Below are 24,969 nucleotides of genomic sequence, written 5' to 3'. Positions count from 1 at the left end.
AATGACGAGACATGACATACGGTACGGCAGTGGCGTAGCGAGGTCGGGTGTCACCCGGTGCGGCACTTAATGGTGTCACCCCCCCAGAGGCATAGAGACCCTTCCCAGGGACAAAGTTTCAAGTTTTCGATTTGCACCCCCCCCCTCAAACTTTCGATTTGCACCCCCCCCTCGAGTTTTCGATTTGCACCCCCCCCTCAAACTTTCGATTTGCACCCCCCCCTCGAGTTTTTCTCTATATATTTTGCTATTTTTTGCCTTGGTGTCACCCCCCTAAATGGTGTCACCCGGTGCGGTCCGCACCCCCCGCCCCCCCCCTCGCTACGCCCCTGCGGTACGGTGTGATAATTCGTGATATACTAAAGGGAAATAACACAGCGGTCATCCGTTCTAAGGCGATGACGGACACAAGATGGACGCTGGTAGTCAGCGCACATTGGTTCAAGTAATAAAAACAAATACAAGTTATCACATTAAATGTTTCCGCTGTGTAAGTATCGACCAACGCTATGTATCTGTATACTTTCAACAGTAAATGTGTTGACGAATATAACAGATCAGATAGTGCTAAACCAGTTAGAACAATATTGTCACAGTAAAACCGTTGTAGAATAAAAGATAATGATTGTGACACTGTTTCCCAGAATCCCAAGTAAAATTAGAACTTCAATCAGAAAACTGTTCAGAAATATGTCTATGATGTAAAATACTTCATCGGGAAAATCGTACAACGGGTGCGGAATGTCGTTGTTTCTATTTATAACTGTGTCGTTTTCTTGGAGGCTCAGATTTCTTGAACTTTGAGTCATTTTATGAGGAAATTTAGAACCTTTTGTCAAATATTAAACACATTAATTACTGAAATTAAAAAAAAGGGTTAAATACACTTTAAAAATGTCATGCAAATTTGATGTTGAATTATAATAATTTTCTTTCACTAGACTATGATATATATATATAATATAGAAATATATACATATATATATATATATATATATATATATATATATACACATATATATATATACAGAGAGAGAGAGAGAGAGAGAGAGAGAGATAAAACAGTGTTGATCGAGATAATTAATGAACAAAAACATATTATAAATAAGCGTGTGTATATGTGGAAATTGTGAATCATAAAGGCTACATTTGCAAAAACAGTTTAAATCCCGTACCCACGACGGCGACTGAAGCGACACCTGGATATTTCTGTATCCTCTCCTCCAGCCACTGGGGGTACACGACCCCAGGTCCACTAATGATGGTGTCTGATGTCCGCCCAATGACGTGGATACCTCCTACATCACTGATAAAGTTATATCACACATAGTTTATTTTTACTTTCTCGTATATACGAAGTATAGAGAAAGTCTTGTAATCGTGCACAAAAAAATCGAGATTTTTACAAATCTCGACGTTTTACATCTCACTGACACGGAAAAACATAGTTTTGCAATCTTGTCCGTATGTCTGTGTGTCTGTCTGTCTGTGTGTCTGTGTGTGTGTGTAAACACGATTACTTGAGTACCGTTACAGCTAGGGTGATGAAATGTCATATATAAGTATTTTACTAAAATCGTTGATCCGTGTCAACTTTTGAGCGATTTCCGATAACCGGAAGTGGTACTTTTTCTACTTTGAATTTTTCAAAAGCCTATAACTTGAGTACTATTTCAGATAGATAAATGAAATTTCACATATAAGTAATAGATCTAATTCTCTACCTTCTGTCAAATTTTGAGTAATTTCCGTTGACCAGAAGTACTAATTTACGCTATTTCCGATTTCTCAAAAAACGCATGTAAATTTATAAAGTACTAATAATATTGCGCACTATTATGCACATTTTTTTTTGGTGTCCGCTTGGTGCGCAATTCTTTTTTCTATGAGATTCTATTCTATTTTTAAAAGTTTAAGTAATTAACAATCATGTCTATATTCCAAGTTATATAAGAATATTCGAGAAAGTTTAGGGGAGATCACTCCCGGTTTATTTAATTTGTAATAACGTGATTTAAATGTAGTGTCAGTAACATTTTAATTAATAATTTGCCCAAAAATACAGAAGCATTAAGTTCTTGATTGGTTTATCATAAGTGATAATTTTAAACAAATAAATCTAATGTTAACATACTCAATGTATCCCACATCACTAGAGTCAAACCACCCATCATCGGTGATGACTCCACTTGCAGTTGAGTCAGCATTCATGTAGTGACGCAGCACCATGCCTCCTAATGTGTGAAAAATTTACCTTCAGTTTTAATTTTTTTTTTTTAAACTTCGTTTTATTTTTTGGATAAAACAAAATGTTTAATACATTTGTGAAAATTAATTCCTACCAGCAAAAATCTAGCTTCTTCATATAAGAAGTCTAACGCCTACCTTTAAGAAACAACTTTCCAACTTGATTTGGGCCAGTGACCTCCCTGTTTGTTTGCTCGTCCACAATTTTCATCTGGACACTGCCCAAAAGCCGGTCTCCAACATAACAATCTTTCAACATATCCTGGGGACAATCAAACTATAAGTTTAATATGTGTATGCATTTAAATTCTGTTAAATGACATCTAAGTTTAAAAAAAAAAAACGGAACAAATATGAAGTTAAAGCAAGCAGATAAACTAGAAAATATTTGTACGCCACTTTTTAACAAAACAAAAAACCAGCCTAATTTGTCCTACCACACCAGCCAATTAGGTTTCTGCCCAAGCAGAGGTGTCGCAAGGTGTGGGCGGGGTGTGCGGACACCATTTAAATGGTGACACCATGGCGAAAAATTGCTGACTATATAGAAGAAATATGCATTTTTGCAGTTCAACTAAGATTAATTAGAGTTAATACACCTGCATTAATAAATGCCTATAGAAAAACATCTATACTTTTAACTGTGCACATTTTAAAACTATTACGGGGGGATTACTAAACAGACGAAGGAATTAAGCCTTATTGAGTATTTTGAATAACTGATAAGTTAACGACTGGAGGGGGTGACACACAAATCTAAAAATTTACGATAAAAACTATGTTTTTTCGACATAGGTGGATTGTGCGCACAAATTGACGCTATTAGGCAAACAGAGAATGTGGTGTCACTAATTTCAACTATATTTAAAGGCCCATGTAGACCTTAATATATATCACATCGTTGTCTTCGAGTGGGGGGTGACACCATGAGGTACCGCAGCGGGTGACACCCGACCTAGTGACGCCACTGTGCTTTATCCAAAGTAAGGGGCAAGAGGAGGGAAACTCGAGACATGTAAAAGACTAAAGTACGAGGGAGTATTTACCTTGTTCTCACTCGTCACCCGACCTAGGGAGTATTTACCTTGTTCTCCCGTGTTTCCCGACCTAGGGAGTATTTACCTTGTTCTCCCGTGTTACCCGACCTAGGGAGTATTTACCTTGTTCTCCCGTGTTACCCGACCTAGGGAGTATTTACCTTGTTCTCCCGTGTTTCCCGACCTAGGGAGTATTTACCTTGTTCTCCCGTGTTTCCCGACCTAGGGAGTATTTACCTTGTTCTCCCGTGTTTCCCGACCTAGGGAGTATTTACCTTGTTCTCCCGTGTTTCCCGACCTAGGGAGTATTTACCTTGTTCTCCCGTGTTACCCGACCTAGGGAGTATTTACCTTGTTCTCCCGTGTTTCCCGACCTAGGGAGTATTTACCTTGTTCTCACTCGTCACCCGACCTAGGGAGTATTTACCTTGTTCTCCCGTGTTTCCCGACCTAGGGAGTATTTACCTTGTTCTCCCGTGTTTCCCGACCTAGGGAGTATTTACCTTGTTCTCCCGTGTTTCCCGACCTAGGGAGTATTTACCTTGTTCTCCCGTGTTACCCGACCTAGGGAGTATTTACCTTGTTCTCCCGTGTTTCCCGACCTAGGGAGTATTTACCTTGTTCTCCCGTGTTACACGACCTAGGGAGTATTTACCTTGTTCTCCCGTGTTACCCGACCTAGGGAGTATTTACCTTGTTCTCCCGTGTTTCCCGACCTAGGGAGTATTTACCTTGTTCTCCAGTGATACCCGACCTAGGGAGTATTTACCTTGTTCTCCCGTGTTTCCCGACCTAGGGAGTATTTACCTTGTTCTCCCGTGTTTCCCGACCTAGGGAGTATTTACCTTGTTCTCCCGTGTTACCCGACCTAGGGAGTATTTTCCTTGTTCTCCCGTGTTTCCCGACCTAGGGAGTATTTACCTTGTTCTCCCGTGTTTCCCGACCTAGGGAGTATTTACCTTGTTCTCCCGTGTTTCCCGACCTAGGGAGTATTTACCTTGTTCTCCCGTGTTTCCCGACCTAGGGAGTATTTACCTTGTTCTCCCGTGATACCCGACCTAGGGAGTATTTACCTTGTTCTCCCGTGTTTCCCGACCTAGGGAGTATTTACCTTGTTCTCCCGTGTTTCCCGACCTAGGGAGTATTTACCTTGTTCTCCCGTGTTACCCGACCACTGACGATCATCCCAGCGTCAGTTGATGCATAGATCGTTATCAGCTCCTCACAGATCACGTTCACAAGCTCGAGCACACACTGATGGGTAGCCATTTTAATTAATGACAATAGTAATTGAAAATTATTGATTGTTTTATGCTGGATTTTATAGAAGCAAAATAGTACACTTTTTATAAAGCTAATAATCATCCCCCACTATTTTATTAAAAATGAAAATGTATGTTTATCTACGATTATCAACTGATAATAAACTTTAAAATGTAAAAAAAAAAAACTACTTCTCTCTAATAAATGAAAACAAGTAATTCAAAAAAGTCTAGTGACAGTTTTAGCGCAATTTCCTTGTGTTATCTAAAAATAGCTCTGTCGTAGCGTAAATCAAGAGCAGGGTTAGTAAAACCATTGGTTAGTTATTAAAACGTTTTTTATTAATTTTTTTTTCAGTATTTTACATGTTTTATTTACAATAGAGTAACATGACTAAAAACAATTGCGAGGCCAGCTACCGAACGTGACGTCGCAGCCATTGAACGTGATGGCGCAGCTTTTGAACGTGATGACGCGTGTGGTGTGGTTGCATAAAATGCCTACTAATTCGGTCCAAATTTTAATTAATTCAAAAATTTTTTGTGAACAAACGAAAGGATATTTTTGAAAACTTTCTTCGGCAATATTGTTCTAAATTATGGCAGAAATCGATTGGTACATGTTTCAAGTCGCTAAGTGGTCTGGTTGCCGAGATATGGGCCAAAAACTGCATTTTTCCAGGTTTTTTTGGCTTCTCCGGGAAATCCATGAAAGAAACCCGGAATTTTTATGGCCTATGTTCATCCTCGTAACTTGCTTAACATAATTGCTTTTGGAACTAGTCCTCGATATTGCTTCGTTGAGGAGGAGATACGACTTAAAGCTGCGGACACACATCCATCCATCCATTCATCCATCCATTCTCAGAAAAGACGAGTTAATAAACGCAATTCTCCAGAATGGAAATTGCGCTAAAAAAAATAATTATATATTTCTAGTGCAAACGTCATCAGAAATTATAAATCTTTGAAAAGTATAAATTGTTTCCTTGCCTTTTTGATGGGTTGACCTCCGCAGAAAATTCTTTTCATAGGTCTTGTTATGATTCCGTCTTGAAATCCCTGCATTTAAAAAGTGTGTCCTTTATAAGATTTTTTTTTAAATTCCCGAGTTTAAAATATGACATTTTAAGGTAGCTATTTTCTAATCACCGAGATTTAAAAATTTGAACTATTAATATACTTGTAACAGTCGCGTTTAATCAGACGTTTGCTGCTATTTAACTAGTTTTTACATAGACATCAAAAGGATGGTAGTTTAACTTTGCTGTAAAACAATTAAGAAAATGTGACCAGAATTAAGGACACATCTTCATCTTCTTTTTCTCCCGTTCGTGCCCAAGACACATAGGGTAAATACAGTAGAGTTCATCTGTTTCAATGACCTAGGCAAACAAAGGGAATTGTGTGGTCAGCAGGAATGTAAGGCAGGTACCCATCGGGGATTTGTAGGCTGAGGGAAGTTCTGCAGACTCGAACCCAGGATTCAAACTTGAGACCTTCGTAAGCTCTACCATTAAACCACACCGTCACCCTGTTAAATCCCTTACGAAACATAAAAATGAAATTAATAAATGGAGGTAAAGTGAGGTACGCATATCGCGGATGTATGAGAAAAGGGGGGGGGGATTTAGTTCTTTTACCATGCATCGTGATTGGAGATAAAAATGCAAGCAAATTTCTTAGTATTAAAACAAAGCAAAAATTATGTTGAATCGAAGTTTTAATGAACTGTGAAAACAAATGTAAACAAACCTGTTTAACGACCATCATTTCCTCGGGTATCAGCATAGCACCGGTAGCCCCCATATCGCAGGCAATATTCCAAATATCCGGTAAACTAATTTTGACGGAACTGTCCGTGTATTCTTGCACTATGGTAGTGGCTCCGCTGCCCAGGTAAGCGCACGGAAATGCTGCCATCCATTCCATCTCCCTATTGTTGAGAAATACGTCACTGTTGAAGTCAAGGGTGTCAGCGAACTTCAAACATTCTCTGCGGGAAATACACAGATGTATTTTACACGGGATAGAGATGCGATAATCTTACATAGGATAAACACAGATGTATTTTATACAGGATATAGATGTGATATATCGTACAGAGGATACACAGATGTATTTTACACAGGATAGAGATGTGATATATCGTACACAGGATACACAGATGTATTTACACAGCATATAGATGTGATATGTCGTACACAGGATACACATATGTATTTTATACAGGATAAAAATGTAATATATCGTACACAGGATACACAGATGTATTTTATACAGGATAGAGGTGCGATATATCTTACATAGTGTGATGACGCTAGTTTAGGTCAAGTAGATAGAGAAACAGACTATAGATAGTTGGGTGGAGACCAATTGACGTACAGGAGCTGACCGGTCACGTGGGATGGTCAGCTGACCACTGAGGTGTGGGCCAGTAGTTATATTAGCGGATGTTGATAGTAGCTAGCGAGGAGAGCAGAGGGTATTAGGTTGCATTATGGAGCAGACGTAGTTATGTAGAGAACTGTTAGTGTTAGGATTGGTCATGGGAGTGCGTAGTTAGTAGAGTTAGTAATAGTAGATAGCATATAGTATGAACAGTATACAGTAAAGAATAGATTAGTTAGGTTAGGTAGGAAGTAAGTTATATAAATTTGAATAAAGAACATTGTATTTTGAACCTGAACGTGTGTTGGATATTTCTGTCATCTCTATTCATCATCCCCACTCATCATGAAAATTCAACCGAACCCTCACACATATGATAAACAGCTGTATTTTAAAAAGGATAGTGATGTGACATATCTAACTTAGGATAGAAAACAGCTGTATTTTAAACAGGATAGAGATGCAATATATCGTACACAGGATACACCGATGTATTTTACACAGGACAGATAACGGTCCGCTTTTTTCGCTCTAATATCCTGTAGAGCGCTCTACTTTTGACTTTTATAACTAAAAACCGGTTATCCGTTTGGACCTTTTGGTGAGAAAACATTAAAGTAGGAGCTTACCATTGGTTTTACCTTAAGACAAAAAATGTAAGTGGTGTTTAACCAGAATTTAATATCTACCCATACAAACTTTTATAACAGAAATTATTGTACTGGACCAAGGACTAAATAGATAAATTTAGAGGATAGTTATACTTTTGTTAAATCAATTCAGCGTTGTTGTAGTCAAGCCTCGTGTAAAAATAAGTAGATAAAAGTACTAGATTGATCAATTTTCTCACAGTGACCGTCCACGTACCTGTGAGTTCTTAGCACCATCTTGGAGTAGCTGGTACTACCGGAAGTGAGGAAAATGTGAGCCTCGTCATCAGCTGAGCCGTGAGCTTGATAGAAGTCCTCACCTTCAAGGCTAGACAGGAGAGCTGTATGGTCCTCGTGAGAGCTGAGCTCGTACACAATCAGTTGCTTCAGGCACGGGGCTTGTTCACACTCTACTGGTACGACTGTCTCTAAACTGTAAAATACGAATGTTCAGATCGGGTCTTATGATTGGTGTGTAGTTTTATATTTAATATGCAGCCTACATTTAGTTTTTCTCGTGAAAATTTACTTTATATTTAAGAAATTGCAAATGCTTATGTTTAATAACAATCTTCTTATGATGTGTGTGTGTATTTTTATATTTTTTATAATTCGTACACAGAAATCCAGCGAGTTTTAATAACCTACACCGAAACATTATTTTCTTTACAGCATTTAATATGCAACCTACATTTACTTTTTCTCGTGAAAATCTATTTTGGTTTTTTAGAACTTGCAAATACTAATGTTTAATTTTTAATCTCCCTAACGTGTTCTTGTTTTTTGAAAAAAAATAATGCCATAATATTCGATAGTCACAATTCATTAAACTAAGTTGCTATTCCGCTATACGAAACACCTTGTCTAGTGTTAGCATAACATCATGGCTGTTAAACAGAAATTTCAAGTTTTAATAGCCCTGGTAGATGAGGCTCGATAGCTGGGGACAGCGGCCCATCTAGGAGAGGGCAACTGTTGTCTTGTTGTTTTATGTTGGATGGACAAAGGCTTAAGATAATCAGACTGAAATCGGAGTCACCATCATATATGGTGCATACTATATTGACTCGCAATTCCAAATTGTGTTGAAGGAAATCTCTATCTTTACAATTACGACAGAGGAAGTTACAGTTTGAAATACATTTTAAAATTTGTTTGACGTACAAGCAAGACCAGTATAAGCCGTCAGCTCTAAATTAGAAACACCATAGCAAATTCAGTATTAGCAGTCAGCTCTAAATTAGAAACACCATAGCAAAGTCAGTATTAGCAGTCAGCTATAAATTACAAACACCATAGCAAAGTCAGTATTAGCAGTCAGCTCTAAATTACAAAGACCATAGCAAATTCAGTATTAGCAGTCAGCTCTAAATTACAAAGACCATAGCAAAGTCAGTATTAGCAGTCAGCTCTAAATTAGAAACACCATAGCAAAGTCAGTATTAGCAGTCAGCTCTAAATTAGAAACACCATAGCAAAGTCAGTATTAGCAGTCAGCTCTAAATTAGAAACACCATAGCAAAGTCCGTATTAGCAGTCAGCTCTAAATTAGAAACACCATAGCAAAGTCAGTATTAGCAGTCAGTTCTAAATTAGAAACACCATACATACTCGGATGATGGGAAACTTTTCCCCATTTTTAAAAACTTTTGTAGAAAAATAAACTCTGGTCTTTTCCAAGATGTTAAGATGGTTTCACATTTGGAAGCGTTGAGGACTGTGAAAATATCTTGACCATCAGCAAGCATCGTCTGAGAAAATAAATTCAATTTGTTTTTTAGAAAGTCTTCGGTGGTATTCATCATTACGTCAACAATAGCAGTTTTCACAATACAGGGTAAACAAACAAGCTGTTTTTTTTTTAAATCTTTGGTGGTATTCATCATTACGTCAACGATAGCAGTTTTCACAATACAGAGTAAACAATCAAAAATGAAGTTAATGTTGTACTACCGTGGATTCTTTGAAATATTTCAAACGTGTGGAGTGTATGTATTTAAAGCCGAGAAGTGTGAATAACGTATAGCTAGATCGTGTGATGTCTGTGTTTGTTGATGGTGACGGAACGATGGAGTTTAACAAGGGGTGACTACTAGGTCGAGTTTATCAGATTGTTCCATAGAACATTATAGAAGGAAGACAGGGGAGATAAAAAGCTTGACTCGGAATTCAGATTGTGTATGGCTGCACTACGAGTAGCTTCATGGAATATTGAAGAAAATTTGATTAAATAGACATTTTGTGTTACAAAAACAATGTGGTTAACTGAGTTAATGTTGGGATCCCGGAAATCACCCAGCAACAAACACCATACCACAACGACAATTTTAATATATCTCACAACTAACAATTTTACCATAGTTTAGACTCCATTTTTACACCACTCATACACATATTTCCTATCACATCCAGACACACATATAGACAAATCTCACACCATACACAGCCACATATAACACCACACACAGCCACATATAACACCACACACAGCCACATATAACACCACACACAGCCACATATAACACCACACACAGCCACATATAACACCACACACACCCACATATAACACCATACACAGCCACATATATCACCACACACACCCACATATAACACCACACACAGACACATATAACACCACACACAGCCACATATAACACCACACACAGCCACATATAACACCACACACAGCCACATATAACACCACACACAGCCACATATAACACCACACACAGCCACATATAACACCTCACACAGCCACATATAACACCACACACAGCCACATATAACACCACACACAGCCACATATATCACCGCACACAGCCACAAATAACACCACACACAACCACATATAACACCACACACAGCCACATATAACACCACACACAGCCACATATAACACCACACACAGCCACACGCAGCCACATATAACACCACACACAGCCACATATAACACCACACACAGCCACATATAACACCACACACAGGCCCACAGACACACAACCACCTATTTACCAGCCCATTAACCACAACACCATCGGCAGCTATGACACCAAATGTTGTGATCAGTTTTGTCCGAGATGTTTTGATCATGGAGCACACCACGTCTCCGGTCTGTCAACAGAGTTTTACAAAAGTTAATTCAGCAAAAAATAACATTAGAAAGATATCCATTGTAAAGTTTTAAAATACCAACAGAAAGTTGTTTAAGACTTGGTTTTGTCATAAGCTGAGATCACAGAAACAGGTTAAATTTACCTCCCCTGCACCATTGACTAAGCTTCGAAAAGTACTCACCGTTTTGTAGTACAATATCCTAGCATGTATGGGCGTAGCGGGCACTTTCAACAAGACACCTACTTCAGAGGCGTAGCGAGGGGAAGGGGGGGGGGGATACATATCACCGAGCGCCGACCTTAAGGGGCGCCAAAATGGGTTGTAAAAACAAATTAAAATCTCATTTTAGCTGCAGTTTTGCTTTATAAATATACAACAAATATGGGGGGGGGGGGGTGCAAATTGAAAGTTTGAGGGGGAGGGGGGTGCAAATTGAAAGTTTGTCACCGGGCGCCGGGAAGGGTCGCTACGCCTCTGACCTACCTGTATACAATCATGAAGCGTAGCGTTACTTCAGTTCCATGAAAATGTTCTTAGTATTAAGCCTAACATATTGTGACCTTAATATAACGATAAACCTACTAGTATACCGTGACGTCTGATTCGTGAAGCGTAACGGCCACTCAGGTTCCTGTTAATTAAAATATGTCGGAATGTCGTGGTTAGAAGGTAGAGCTCACGACTGTCAACCTAAAAGTATCAAGTTCGGATCCCGGGCTGGAGTTAGTGGGACGTCCTTAAGTCCACCCGAATTTGTTTGTGCACCTGATGAAATAAGAGCGCTGTATTTCCCAGTATGCCTAGATAATTCAAACATACGAACACTAATCCGCTGTCTCTTGTGTCTTGGGCACAATCAAAAAAGGTGCTCAGATTAATTAAAAATGTCTACATTGTGTTTATAAATAAACACTGCACTAGATCATTATTTATCCCAGTATTTTCATTTAGGTAGCCCTACATATAGAGAAAAAATGTGCATTTGTTTGTAGTTAACGTCAGTGTATAAGGTTAGGTAGCCCTACATATAGAGAAAAAATGTGCATTTGTTTGTAGTTAACGTCAGTGTATAAGGTGAGGTAGCACTACATATATAGGAAAAAAATGTGTATTTAGTAGAGTTATGTGATTGTGATGACGCAACGTAACAGACAAACACACATGAATCGATAATTATGTAACATTCATGTTAAAATTGTTTAGTTAATTACAAAACATATAGCCATATGTGTTTTAAATAAACTTTTTTCAGCTATTTATTTTATCGGTGACATGCCAAAATAAGTTACGATGAATATTTTTTGCCCTTATTTTACATTTGAAATTATTTTTTTAAATGTTAGGATGTAATAAACATTTATGGTAAACAAAGACAAGAACTTTTCTTATTTTACTTTAATATGTATTCATGTATTTCCTGTAGTACATTATACTTTAAATAAACTGTTTCTATTTCATGATGCGCTTTTGTTTTTACTTTTTTACTTCAATAAACTTTTGTCTGCATAATAAGTGATAAGTTACTATGCTTGGTAATATAAAGAGATATTTTTAATCTTAAAGGATGCTTTGTAATGCAGATATTATTATTTTCATTTATTTTATTTTTTTGGAAAATTGTCTCAATTTCAAATTTTGTGAAACGTTTCCAATTTTTCATATTTTAATTATATCTACAAAACTGTATTTATTAACATTTTATGACTTAAATCGGTTTATGTTAATATATAAATCCTACAGAGCTATACAAAACAAAACACAATTGTGTTTACCCATGTTAACGTTAATGACAAAATAATAGAACGTGTTGATATTTGCTTCCACAAGATCCACAACACATAGATCTACTAAACGGCAAACAAGTTAGCATAAAATATTCATAAATTTAAAAAAAAAGTAACACAGATGTTTAGAAAAACATTTTTTTTTTAAATTAACTATGTAAAAAAAGATTGAAATAGAATTATTTAATAAATTTTTTTACATTATTGTTGTTTTTATTTATTAAGTTATATTTAATAAGATTTTAAAATTATTGTTACATTTATAAATTAAGTTATTCAAATTATTTATAGTTATCACTGGATGAGACAGAGCATTTGGCGTCTAGACTAAAAATGACAAAATTATTTTAAATTAATAAATTAGTAATTATTAGCTGTAAATTATAATAATACCATCAGGAAAAAAGTGTAATATTTTGAAATATACACGATAGGGATACATAATTTTTTTTTTAGTTTTAAGGTAACCAATTAACCAAAAATAAAATGCACGTCGATTTAACTCACCGAATGAGTGCATGAAGAAGGGCGAAGCTGTTAAAATTTTCAACAGAAAAATGTAATTATTTTCTAATAATAAAACGTCTAATTTACTTAACCCAGAATATCCTCTAAATAATTTGGATAGACCATTGAATTTTTTAAAATAGTGTAAAACGTTAATAAAATATATATCGTTATAAAAATCTGACTTTTTTTATCTTTGATGTTTATAGTATTTTCGGTAACTAAAAAAAATCAAAAACAATTAAATTTATCACAGAAATTGAAAACAAAAATGGCTACACATTAAAAATTGTACCGGCGAAGTTTTGTGTACAAATTACTATGAGTTTTGTTTTTAAGTTGGGCTTTCAAATCATGGAGTTCTTGTAGAACCAAACAATGTTTTTTCTCACGACAGAGAAAATTCAAGTTATAATTTAGACTGGATGAAAAAACAAAAAAATAGGAATGTAGCCTTAAACTCAAAATTTATTTTCAAAATTCTCTGGATTCGCAACTGCTAACTCTAAAAATATTAAATTTCTAAATTATTTTCAGGCTAAGGTTTTTATAACATAATATTTGTATAGTCGCTTTAATTGCAAAATAAAAACAAACACGTTCTTTTTGTTCATGTCAACATTAATAGTGGGAGGATTCTCGTCAACTCAGTAATGTTTATTATTAATTTTAAATCACACCACATCGTGTTGGTTGTCAACGTACCATGTTTGCAACAAAACAGTTCGGAAGAAGTTAATAAACTTCGGTTTTCAAGTTTCGACCCAAGTTAGACGTCTGTGGTATCAGACTCTTTAAAACCTTGTAAAACAAACTGATACAAGATTTTAGTCATCTACATGGACGACCTAATATTTGTTTCCATCATTCGGTCTATTCGTGTTATGTTTCTTTACGATTTGATGATTTAAACAAAATGTTAGTAAATTATTTATTTTAGCAGTGAACGTGTTGTTCAAGTTTGTTAATAGTTTAATAACATTCATTTTGTATACTTTTAGACAATAGGTCAATTCAAAAGTTAAGATTTTATGAAGGCCTATAGTATTAATTACAATGAAACGTTATTACATGGTATGAGACGACAATTAAATAAAACTAGCTAGAAATCGTTATTTTCGCCCACATTGTATCATTTGAAGAAATATTGCTTCGTAGAAGAAATAAACCGGGAGTGATCTCCCCTAAACTTTCTCGAATATTCTTATATAAAATAACAGGGGATGGGAACTCGGGCTATAGACATGATTTTTAATCCATTTTAAATACTTAAAGTTTTAAAAATAGAATAAAATCTCGTAGACAAATTAATTGCACACCAAGTGAACGCGAAATAAAAAAGCGCATAATAGTGCGCAATATTATTATTACTTTTAAAATTTACATTAGTTTTTTGAGAAATCGGAAGTAGCGTAAAGTACTACTTCCAGTCAACGGAAACTACTCAAAATTTAATAGAAGGTAGAGAATTAGATCTTTTACTTACGTATGAAATTTCATTTATCTATCTGAAATAGTACTCAAGTTATAGGCTTTTGAAAAATTCAAAGTAGAAAAAGTACCACTTCCGGTTATCGGAAATCGCTCAAAAGTTGATACGGATCTACGATTTTGATTAAATACTTATATATGAAATTTCATCAACCTAGCTGTAACGGTACTCAAGTTATCGTGTTTACACACGGACACACACACACACACACACACACAGACACACAGACATACGGACAAGATTGCAAAAATATGTTTTTCCGTATCAGTGAGATGCAAAACGTCGAGATTTGCAAAAATCTCGATTTTTTTTTTTTGCACGATTACAAGACTTTCTCTATACTTCGTATATACGAGAAAGTAAAAAAACATAATTTAGAATAATATCGCTATTTAACTTATTTTTTTTTCACTAAATTCAAAGAAAATGTACCTGTTTAACTTTTTTTCTAACCACATTGTTCAAAACATTTAATTAATGGAAAATGTACAGAAGCTACATACAACTCTCTTGTAATTTTATATTACATCTACAATTTAACATATCTTTATAGCTACAATTAAATGATCTATAGCTACCACTTTTAACAGATCTAATATCAAACAAATTATAAAAGCACAAGCGTATTTTAACTCAGAGATATTTACTTCATTCCGCTGTTGTACAAAGGGAAGCGTTCCTTGGTTGCATAACATGGTGCTTTTTAATTATAAAAAGAAGGGTTAATTAAAGTACGATGTGAGCTTCGGTATAGATTTTTTTTTCTTTGTTTTTTTTTAGTTGTTAAGAGAACGGTCTCTAGCTATGATCAGTAGAAAATATCATAAGCTAACAAATCAATAAATAAATGATATAAACTAACGTCGTATCTAATTGCACACATTCAATTGATTCAGACACAAGTGAAAATGAAATTTCGAAACTCGTTTCTATTGGCGTTTTGAATAAATTAGCATTTGTATTTTAAAAAAATGACATTTTTAACATTTAACTTGACTAGTTCTCAGCACAGATAAACTCTACAGAGAATTACTCAAATACCGCAAAACCGTGTTTCTTAGTATCAACGATCTCAAGTAAAATGGATGCAACTAAAATAATACTAAATCGGTATATTGTTTGCAACTTCGATTGATCGGAAAATATTTTTGGATTGCACTATTAAATAGGAGATGGTTTTTTAATAAAAAAAACACTTAAAAATTCTTCAATTTACAGTTTTAAAAATTTCCAAATATTTACTGTCACAGTAAATGTTAAACAATAGAATGACATTAAATAAAGAAAACGACAGTTTTTTGTCAAGTGAGACGGATCTTTATGAAAGTAATGTATCCCTAAAGCAACCATTATACGATTTTCCTGATGAAGTATTTTACGTCATAGACATGTTCTTGAACAGTTTCCTGGTTGAAGTTCTCATTTTACTCGGAATTCTGGGAAACGGCGTCACCATCGTTATCTTGGTCTACAACGGTTTAACAGTGACAACAAACATAGCCCTGGCAGCGCTTGCTGCTTCAGATTTGTTCTATTCGTTGACACACCTCGTGATAAAATCGTACAGATACGTGCAGTTGTTCCATGTGTACGCTGCGCACACGACTAATGTGATGACGTCTGTGTATGTGTACTTTTGGAATCTATGTGCTATGACCGTCAGCGTCCATCTTGTGTCCGTCATCGCCTTAGAACGGATGACCGCTGTGTTATTTCCCTTTAGTGTATCACGTATTATCACACCGTACCGTATGTCTTGTCTCGTCATTACAGTTTACATTGTCATATCCATCTTCTACTTACCTTATCAAGTCATATATAATATTATATGGGTAACAGAAGATAACACCAACACTACTGTTGCAGAGTATGATGTCAACTATATATACAATAACAATTACTACTTTTATACTTTTTATCGACAGTATGTTTTTCTTATAGTTACCTCCGTTATTCCTACTGTTATCATTATCGTATGCTCCGTGTTAATAATAATAAAGCTAACGATATCGAAGAGAAATATAAAAACAATGTCTTTGAGGAAGACATCAAAGAAAAGGGATAAGGATATGAAGGGTATAAAAATAACTTTAGCGATGTGTGCTAGTTTTGTTGTGTTGGTAATGATCCCATCAAACACCCTTGACCTTTGCTTTAATTACTGCGACCCCTATCTGTTTAGTTCAAACGTGAGAAAAACAATTTTATCTTTACTGTTTATTATCTTTCAGCTTAACGCCTCGATTAATTTTATTATTTATGTGACGCTGAACTCTAAATTTTCCAAAACGTATAAAAATTTGTTTTGTTGCAAACAATAAATGAACTAAAAGATATTATTAATCTGAATTACTAATTTTCATTCATTCCTTTTTTTTTTTGTTTGGTGTTACCCTTCGTGTGAATTTTTTTTAATTGAAACTGGAAAAACATTATTTTCACGGTAAATTTTTCGATATTTCGATTTTTCGTTTTGTAGTTATCCTGTAATGGTATCACAGGATACTGATCACACCCCCATTTTATGAATCTAGGAAATATAGCTTTTAATTAAGATTAGTTCAGATTACTTTTGAGCGAGAAATATTTGGATTTTTAGTTATATTTTTTCGAAAAGTTAACTTATTTAAGATAAATAACTTAGCAAACTTCGGAACCTTAGAGAAAGCTTTGGAATGTTTTATATAAGTTATAAAATAATTTCCGACTGTCGGAAGCTTATAGGAAACCTTAGAATGTTTTATATAAGCTATAAAAAGATTTCCGACTTGGAGCCTTAAAGATATCTGTAGGGCAAAAAAAAAGGCTCAACCGAAGTAAGATACACAATTCTAAAAATAAATAATGTTTTCATTAAATAAAAACATACAGGTTGAAATGACGAGATATTCATTTAACAGAAAGGTGAGGCTGATATGGGCAGTTGAGATTGCACATTTTTTTTTAATGCGGTACTTGTTTAGAATTTTCTCGGGGGAAAAATATAAAAAAAACAAGCATAATTGAATTACAATCTATTACTAGAATACAAAACGAACTACATTAATCTATTTTAAGTTTTGCAATTAAACAAAAGTATTATTAAAATATCAAATTTTTGACATTTTTAATACAGTAATAATACTTGTTGTCATTTCAATTTCATGTTCGTACAATTATAAAAGATTCTAAAAACATGATAAAAAATAAGAAAAATTGATTTCATTTTCTTTCAATTACACGTACATTATGGTTTAAGCAGTGGCGTAGCGAGGTCGGGTGTCACCCGGTGCGGCACTTTATGGTGTCACCCCGCCCCAGAGGCGTAGCGACCCTTCCCGGGGACAAACTTTCAAATTTTCGATTTGCACCCCCCCCCCCTCAAACTTTTGATTTGCAACCCCCCCCCCCCCCTCAAGTTTTTCTCTATATATTTTGCTATTTTTTGCCTTGGTGTCACCCCCTTAAATGGTGTCACCCGGTGCGGTCCGCACCCCCGCCCCCCCCCCTCGCTACGCCCCTGGGTTTAAGTGTATTTAGGAACAAATCTATGGCTTATTTACCCGCCGCCATTTCACACATTTATTTACTCGTTCATACGAATAGCCTTCCCTTTCCTTTAACTTGAAAATTCAACACAAAGGGGGGTAATTTTTAAAAAGGCTATTTGTATAATAAAAGTAAAATAAGTGTATGTGTTCTTGCAAAATTAATACATTATTCAAACAAAACAAACAAACTGACACAAAATAGATGTTATAAATTTCAACTTTTAAGGGTTTGTTATGATAATTTTTTAGTAACAATTTGGTTTTAAAAATACGAAACCTTTAACTTATTCATTTTGTTATGTATATATAAAACGTTACTTCCTGAAACGAATAATCTGTGGAGCTGGTACTATGAATTTTTAAAATTTATATAAAATGTATATCCAAATTCCACCCCCCCACCCCCTCCTGTCCCCTCAGCCCACCACGCACGCCGAGAAAAAAAAACCTTGAATCATCATTTAATTACACATTTGCATGTTCAGTTTCAGGTTGGTTTTTTAATTTTTAATTTTTTTTCTTTATATTTAGACGTTTTGTATTAGATCTATGTATAAGTAAACCATCTTAAATTAATGAAAGCAGGCTACAAGTAAGAAAGAAATATTACTATTGTAAATCTGTATCAGTCCTCACAAGCCGATGATGAAAACTGTAATACTAAAGCGAACACACAACTGACGCTGTAAATTACATGTCAGAGGCGGAAAAAAAATATATATATAAAATTTATATTTATTGGTGTTTCCTTTTTTTACTTTCTCGTATATATGAAGTATAGAGAAAGTATTGTAATCGTGCACAAAAATAACATGAAATTTTGACATTTTTTACCGTAATACTCCTCAGTCCTTCATCACATCCGGAGTATAGAGGACTTATTTTAATCAGGCAAAAATTATAAATACAAATGTATAAACATTTTGGCGTTTTATGCGTTATCGAGTCGTAAAAACTGGACTTTGCAATTCTGTCCGTATGTTTGTTGTGTGGCTGCGTGATGTTTAGAAAAACTTATAAGCGGTGGATTTATTCTTTATTAAGAAAATATTAGTTGATAAATTATTTTATTGCGTAAACGTTGAATAAACATTTTTGTAAATAAAAATGTTATCATAAGAAACCTTTATTTATAGTAAAATCAATGTGTATTGTTTGTTTATATATTATGTAAAATATGAGTGAGTTATTTTTTTTTTAAAGTTGCCCATAACGGACAACTATCCACTAGCTGTAGATTTTTTTGTTGCTAAAATGATTGTAAAGGATTTCAAAAAGTTTCCGTTTAATAGTTTTTATTTCCATCGCGTTTCTAAACAACAAGTCTAGTTTTGATATTAACATTTTGTAGCATTATGGCGCTTTACTCTTGTATTTTTTTTTACAACGTCTTCTGCGAGTTTTAGGACCAAGACATAGAGCATATCTTTGGAATAGAATTACATGTATGCAAGTATTAATTATCTTTTTATTCCCGAGCCAACACTGACTCTAAATCATAAATTATCGACAAATTCCTCGCGGTGTAAGATGTGTGCGTTTGTTTATTATTTTATCTTCAACTGTGGCTGGTATAAAGACATTGTAGGCCCTATGTTGATCTGTGACCAAATACACCAGAGGCGTAGCGAGGGAGGTGCGGGGGGTGCGGGCCGCACCTGGTGACATCCGACCTAGTGACGCCACTGAATACAACTGAACCTGTCGACTTTAGGGGAGACGGGAGAAAGGTATCAGTCGATTTAGCTCTGTATTTTATTAGTCACTGCAAGGAAATAACGAGTCGTACATGAACAACCTCACCCTATTTTATGTTACCACCACCTTCTAAATGTCTAATATGGTCTACAATGTGTTACTTCCCCTGCCGTCTTTTTTTTTGTCTTCACTTCATTAAAGGGACGTAACCATGAGAACTTGTTTTTATTGCAAATATTTATTGAGTAGATTAACTTGTTAAGAGATTTGCTAATCAGTGGCGTAGCCAGGTTGGGTGTCACCCGGTGCGGCACTTAATGGTGTCACTCCCCCCCCCCCCCCCAGAGGCGTAGCGACTCTTCCCGGGGACAAACTTTCAATTTTCGATTTGCACCTCCACCCCTCGAACTTTCGATTTGCAACCCCCCCCCTCAAATTTTTCTCTATACATTTTACTATTTTTTGCCTTGGTGTCCCCCCCCCCCTAAATGGTGTCATCCGGTGCGGTCCGCACCCCGCCCCCCCCCCCCCTCGCTACGCCTCTGTTGCTAATCACAATAATTTAATACATGCTTTAGCTAATCCGGCTCAATGTCAGCTTCGTTTAACGATGTTCATGCACAAGAGCTAGTAAAGGAATTAATTTTTGGTAAGGTATACACATTTAATTACTGCGCATGTTGTAATGAAGCCCATGCACCCAGTAGTTTAGTGTGAATACAAGAATGGTTTCCCTTTATTTACACGAACGTACTGGGTTAACACTAAAATAGCTGACATGGTATGTTAGTATAGCTGATATGGCGATACCCCACTAGTTGTAAATTACTTAAGCTGTTAAATGATTAGCACTAGGTCCAGAGGCGTAGCGAGGGGGGGGGGTGCGGACCGCACCGAGTGACACCATTTAGGGGGGTGACACCAAGGCAAAAAATAGTAAAATATATAGAGAAAAACTTGAGGGGGTGCAAATCGAAAATTTGAAAGTTTGTCCCCGGGAAGGGTCACTACGCCTCTGGGGGGGGGGGGATGACACCATTAAGTACCGCACCGGGTGACACCCGACCTCGCTACGCCGCTGACTAGGTCTAGTTGTTGCGTTAAGGCGTTTTGTCAAGAGTTCGGTGACTGGGTTTTTCTATCAATACAAGCGAAAATACTTCGACATGCCCGACAATAAGGATTTTAAGGTTGGGTTATCGTTTGCCGTAAGTTATGAGTATTAATTGTACTGGCCAAACAGTGTAGAGCAGGGGTCTCCAAACTACGGCCCGCGGGCCGGATCCGGCCCGCGAGGTCATTTTATCCGGCCCGCGACGATCTTTATGTCCACTGATTAAATGTTTTTTGGAGGTGGCTGAAGAGCTTAATTTGCACAGAAAATTCAAAACTATTTAAAAATGTAGCTTTGTGTGCAAATACAATTACTCGCCGTGTTGCAGACATTGGTGAAAACATTGCGACTCAAATAGCGAAAAATTCAAGCAAGTTTCGCCATTTTTCAATTGCAATGGATGAGTCGGTGGACAGCTGTTCCACCTCTAAACTACTTCACTACATATAATGTATGACACTGTTACCGAAGAGGATATCTAACCATAGATAGTTCAAAGACCATATTTCACATCAGTAAGATTGCTAATTTTGTGAGAAAATTCTGAGCAGAGTATCTAAAAAAAGAAATAGGTGACTTCCTAATAGTAAAGGCAAGTCACAGCCATTATTGTCTGATGAAGAGTGGTTATAGAAATTGGCCTCTGCTGCAGACATAACTAGTCATTTAAATTTTCTGAACCTAAAACGGCAAGAAAGTGAAATCTAGTTTCTGATCTATACACCCATCTACAAGCCTTTAGATACAAACTTGTCATGTTGTTGGAACAAGTACAGGCTAACAGCTTGACACACTTTCAGCAGTGAAAGGTCTTTACGGCTGAAGCAACCACTGAGTTCCCCACGGCATATCGTTTAAGACCTCCAGTTGCAGTTTCATTAGCGGTTTTCTGTCTTGGACTCAAAGGCAGAAGAAGTGAGACTGTTTCAAAGCTCATTTGAAGCAAATGTGGCCAGTTGCCCAGATGAACAGCAGCTGGAGGTAATTGAATTGCAAGAAAATGACTTCCTTAGAGACACGTTCAAAGAAGGGCGTATGGGTTTTCATACGTTTTTGCACAAGGAAGACTTTCCTAACATTAAAACTTTTGCATCAAAGTACCTTTCAAATTTTCGAACAACATACCTGTGTGAACAAACATTTTCAAGAATGAAATAGGTGAAGAAAAATTTGAGAGCAAACGTGGACCTCGGGTGGGGGTGGGGGGGGTGGGAGGAAACTTGAAATTCGTATATATTTCTATATAAATTATATTTCGTTGTGGGGGGGGGGGGGGGGGGGGGCAAGGGGCGGTAGACGTTCTTCGGGGGGGGGGGGGGGGGCGCCACGACCCTGAAAATATAACTTAAAGAAATTCTGGCCCCCGAACTGATATTTGATAGTTAAAGCGGCCCTCCGGCTGAAAAGTTTGGAGACCCCTGGTGTAGAGTGATGTCATAGTTTATTGTGTCTTATTTTATCTAATGATAAGATGTGATCAAAACTCTCACGTGATCATGGATTGGACACACGCTGGGGAGATGAGAGGAAAATATCGGCCACAGGCAGTAGACTAGAACCCACAGACATATCGGATGGACAATTAACATACTGGAGGGCTATAGAAAGTGATGTAAGGGCTGGGGAATGACATGAACTCAACTGAAGAGAAACGCCAAGAAGCTAGTCTGATGGAAAAGTGCAGTTGCAGCTCTTAGCTCCAAGAGGATTTCACATGACTTAATCAAGGCACATGACTAAATCAAGTCACATGACTAAATCAAGTTACATGACTAAATCAAGTCACATGACCAAGTCACATCACTAAATCAAGTTACATGACTAAATCAAGTCAGATGACTAAATCAAGTTACAAGACTAAATCAAGTCACATGACTAAATCAAGTTACATGACTAAATCAAGTCACATGACTAAATCAAGTTACATGACTAAATCAAGTTACATGACTAAATCAAGTTACATGACTCAATCAAGTTACATTACTCAATCAAGTTACATTACTCAATCAAGTTACATGACTCAATCAAGTTACATGACTCAATCAAGTTACATGACTCGATCAAATTACATGACTCAATCAAGTTACATGACTCAATCAAGTCACATGACTAAATCAAGTCACATGACTCCATCAAGTCACATGACTTAATCAAGTCACATGACTAAATCAAGTCACATGACTCAATCAAGTCACATGACTCAATCAAGTTACACGACTCAATCAAGTATGTCTGGATTCAGAATGTGTGGATGGACTTAGAATGTACGCCAGGTACTCTTTAAAGCTGAGTGGACTCACAAGCGTTTAGAGCCATGCCAGGGACCATTCAGTGCTGGATTAACTACAGGATGCTCCTACAGGAACCCCCCCCCCCCCCACGTATAGGTACTCGCGACGCGAGGTTAATGAACTGAGATTTTTTTGAAAAAATGACTTAGAATTCTCTCAGTAATTCGACTACGAATTTCATACATGTCACACACAAAAATTTTATTCTGGCTAGAATTGAAATGTTTATCTCGTGTACCTTAAAAAAAATATTAAGTTAATTATATATTTCTCCTCTAACTGACATCATATATAGAAAAAAATACTTGCAAGAAAAGGTGTGGGGGGGGGGGGGGGTCAATACCGGTGAACACTCTAAAAATATGGCTCAAGAAAAGCAGATGTTGCCTGGTCAGAATAAAGGAATGTAATGAATGCAGATCAATTTTTACAGAACTAAAGATGGGTATCGATTAGCAAGGAAATGATCAGGGTTATACATATATTTCAAATACTTGTTTCTTTTTAAAACATCTAGATCTAGATACATTTTACGCTGCATTTACATTTGTAAAGAATCCGCTTTAGACCTAGCGACAACTGCGCAGATGAAGTAGTGTTGGCTTATGAAGGGACGGTGTAGTCAGCACTTTGCCCATCCGCCTTTACTTTCCCTTTCCCTAACATTAGTTAGGTACCCATCAGAGCTGGGTGGACTCAGGCACGATCTACATATTTGGACCCGGATTCAATCGCGAGACTTTTGGGTCAGCAGCCTAGCGCTCTACCACTTATGCCACGCCTTCCTATATTGACATGTCTGCTAGCAGTAAAAAAACAATACAGTGTTAGAAGCTGGTCTGTCGGTGTTCAACAATAACTTCACAAGGGGAGGGTAAAGTATGGAAGACTGGGCATTCCTCGAACGAAATGGAATTTATATAGGAAATATATACTTTTAACTTTTAACAGTGTCCGTCTCTCCCCCCCCCCCCGGAAATTATAGTCCGCCCCCATCCGCGAAAATTCCAGATGCCCCCCCCCCCCCCCCCCCCCCCCCGAGAAAAAAGTCTGGAAGAAACACTGGGTAACTGTCATCGAAATAAAATACCTCAGTTATTAGAAATGTTTCTCTCGGGCAGTTGAGGCTCGACAGATGGGGACAGCAACCCATATAGAAGAGAAAAAATTCAAAAGCAAACAACAGCTGTCTTGTAGTTTGTTCTTGGTTGGACAAAGGCTATGGAAGCAAATTTAGACAGAAAAGCATTCTGTAATTTGAGTCACTGGGTCACATTGCGCATAACAAGTTGACACGTGGTAGTTAACTGTGTTATAAGAATAAACTTCACCTCATCAGCTCTCATGTAGCATCTGACCTGAAGAATACTTACTTCTTACATTATTGTAATTAGAGTAATTGTATTTCACAAAGTGTATTGTTATAGCCGTGCCTGTCCCACTTGACCGTCAACTGGTTGGCGGCCGCCCAAACTTCTGCCGCCCATTTGGTAAGCGCCCCGGCGTCACGCCCGCATTATCTTTCTTTTCATCAGTGTATGGCGAAACAGTGCTGTCGATCCATATGGGGAATTTCGATAATACGGTAGGAAAAACACACGATTAAATCATAGATTTGTAAATATCATGAATTACAATCGCGTGTAATATAATACAACAATAAAGTTACCAACAGCTTCATTTTGATTCACGGTTTCTCTAGCTAAACAAAACTATACACTAGGAAAGTATGTCAGTAGAGGCTCATTACAAGCTTTTATTTAACTCACTTCCTCTGTCTGTCGACAGTCTGTCGTCAGTCTAGACGGAAACGCAGGAGTGAAAATTCGGACAGTTCTACTTGACCGACACG

At 36.6% G+C, this 24,969-nt stretch overlaps 1 protein-coding gene across 1 annotated transcript; it reads right to left on the bottom strand.

Moving 5' to 3' along the window:
• Nucleotides 1-1,143: 1,143 nt before the first annotated feature.
• Nucleotides 1,144-24,798, bottom strand: LOC131949105 (uncharacterized). Its single transcript, XM_059310866.1, has 9 exons — nucleotides 24,787-24,798; nucleotides 10,600-10,698; nucleotides 9,199-9,338; nucleotides 7,805-8,020; nucleotides 6,302-6,542; nucleotides 5,942-6,091; nucleotides 2,386-2,509; nucleotides 2,135-2,234; nucleotides 1,144-1,306 (listed from the first exon to the last, which is right to left on the bottom strand). Exons 1-9 carry the CDS (start codon nucleotides 24,796-24,798, stop codon nucleotides 1,144-1,146), a joined length of 1,245 nt encoding a protein of 414 aa, XP_059166849.1.
• Nucleotides 24,799-24,969: the final 171 nt, after the last annotated feature.

This window comes from Physella acuta, unplaced genomic scaffold (genome assembly GCF_028476545.2).
Source record: "Physella acuta isolate Inbredline_101_S28 unplaced genomic scaffold, ASM2847654v3 ptg000674l, whole genome shotgun sequence".
In the NCBI taxonomy this organism is placed as follows: domain Eukaryota; kingdom Metazoa; phylum Mollusca; class Gastropoda; family Physidae; genus Physella; species Physella acuta.
Note: the sequence above shows the minus strand (reverse complement) of the source record. Positions and strands in the feature narration are given on the sequence as shown.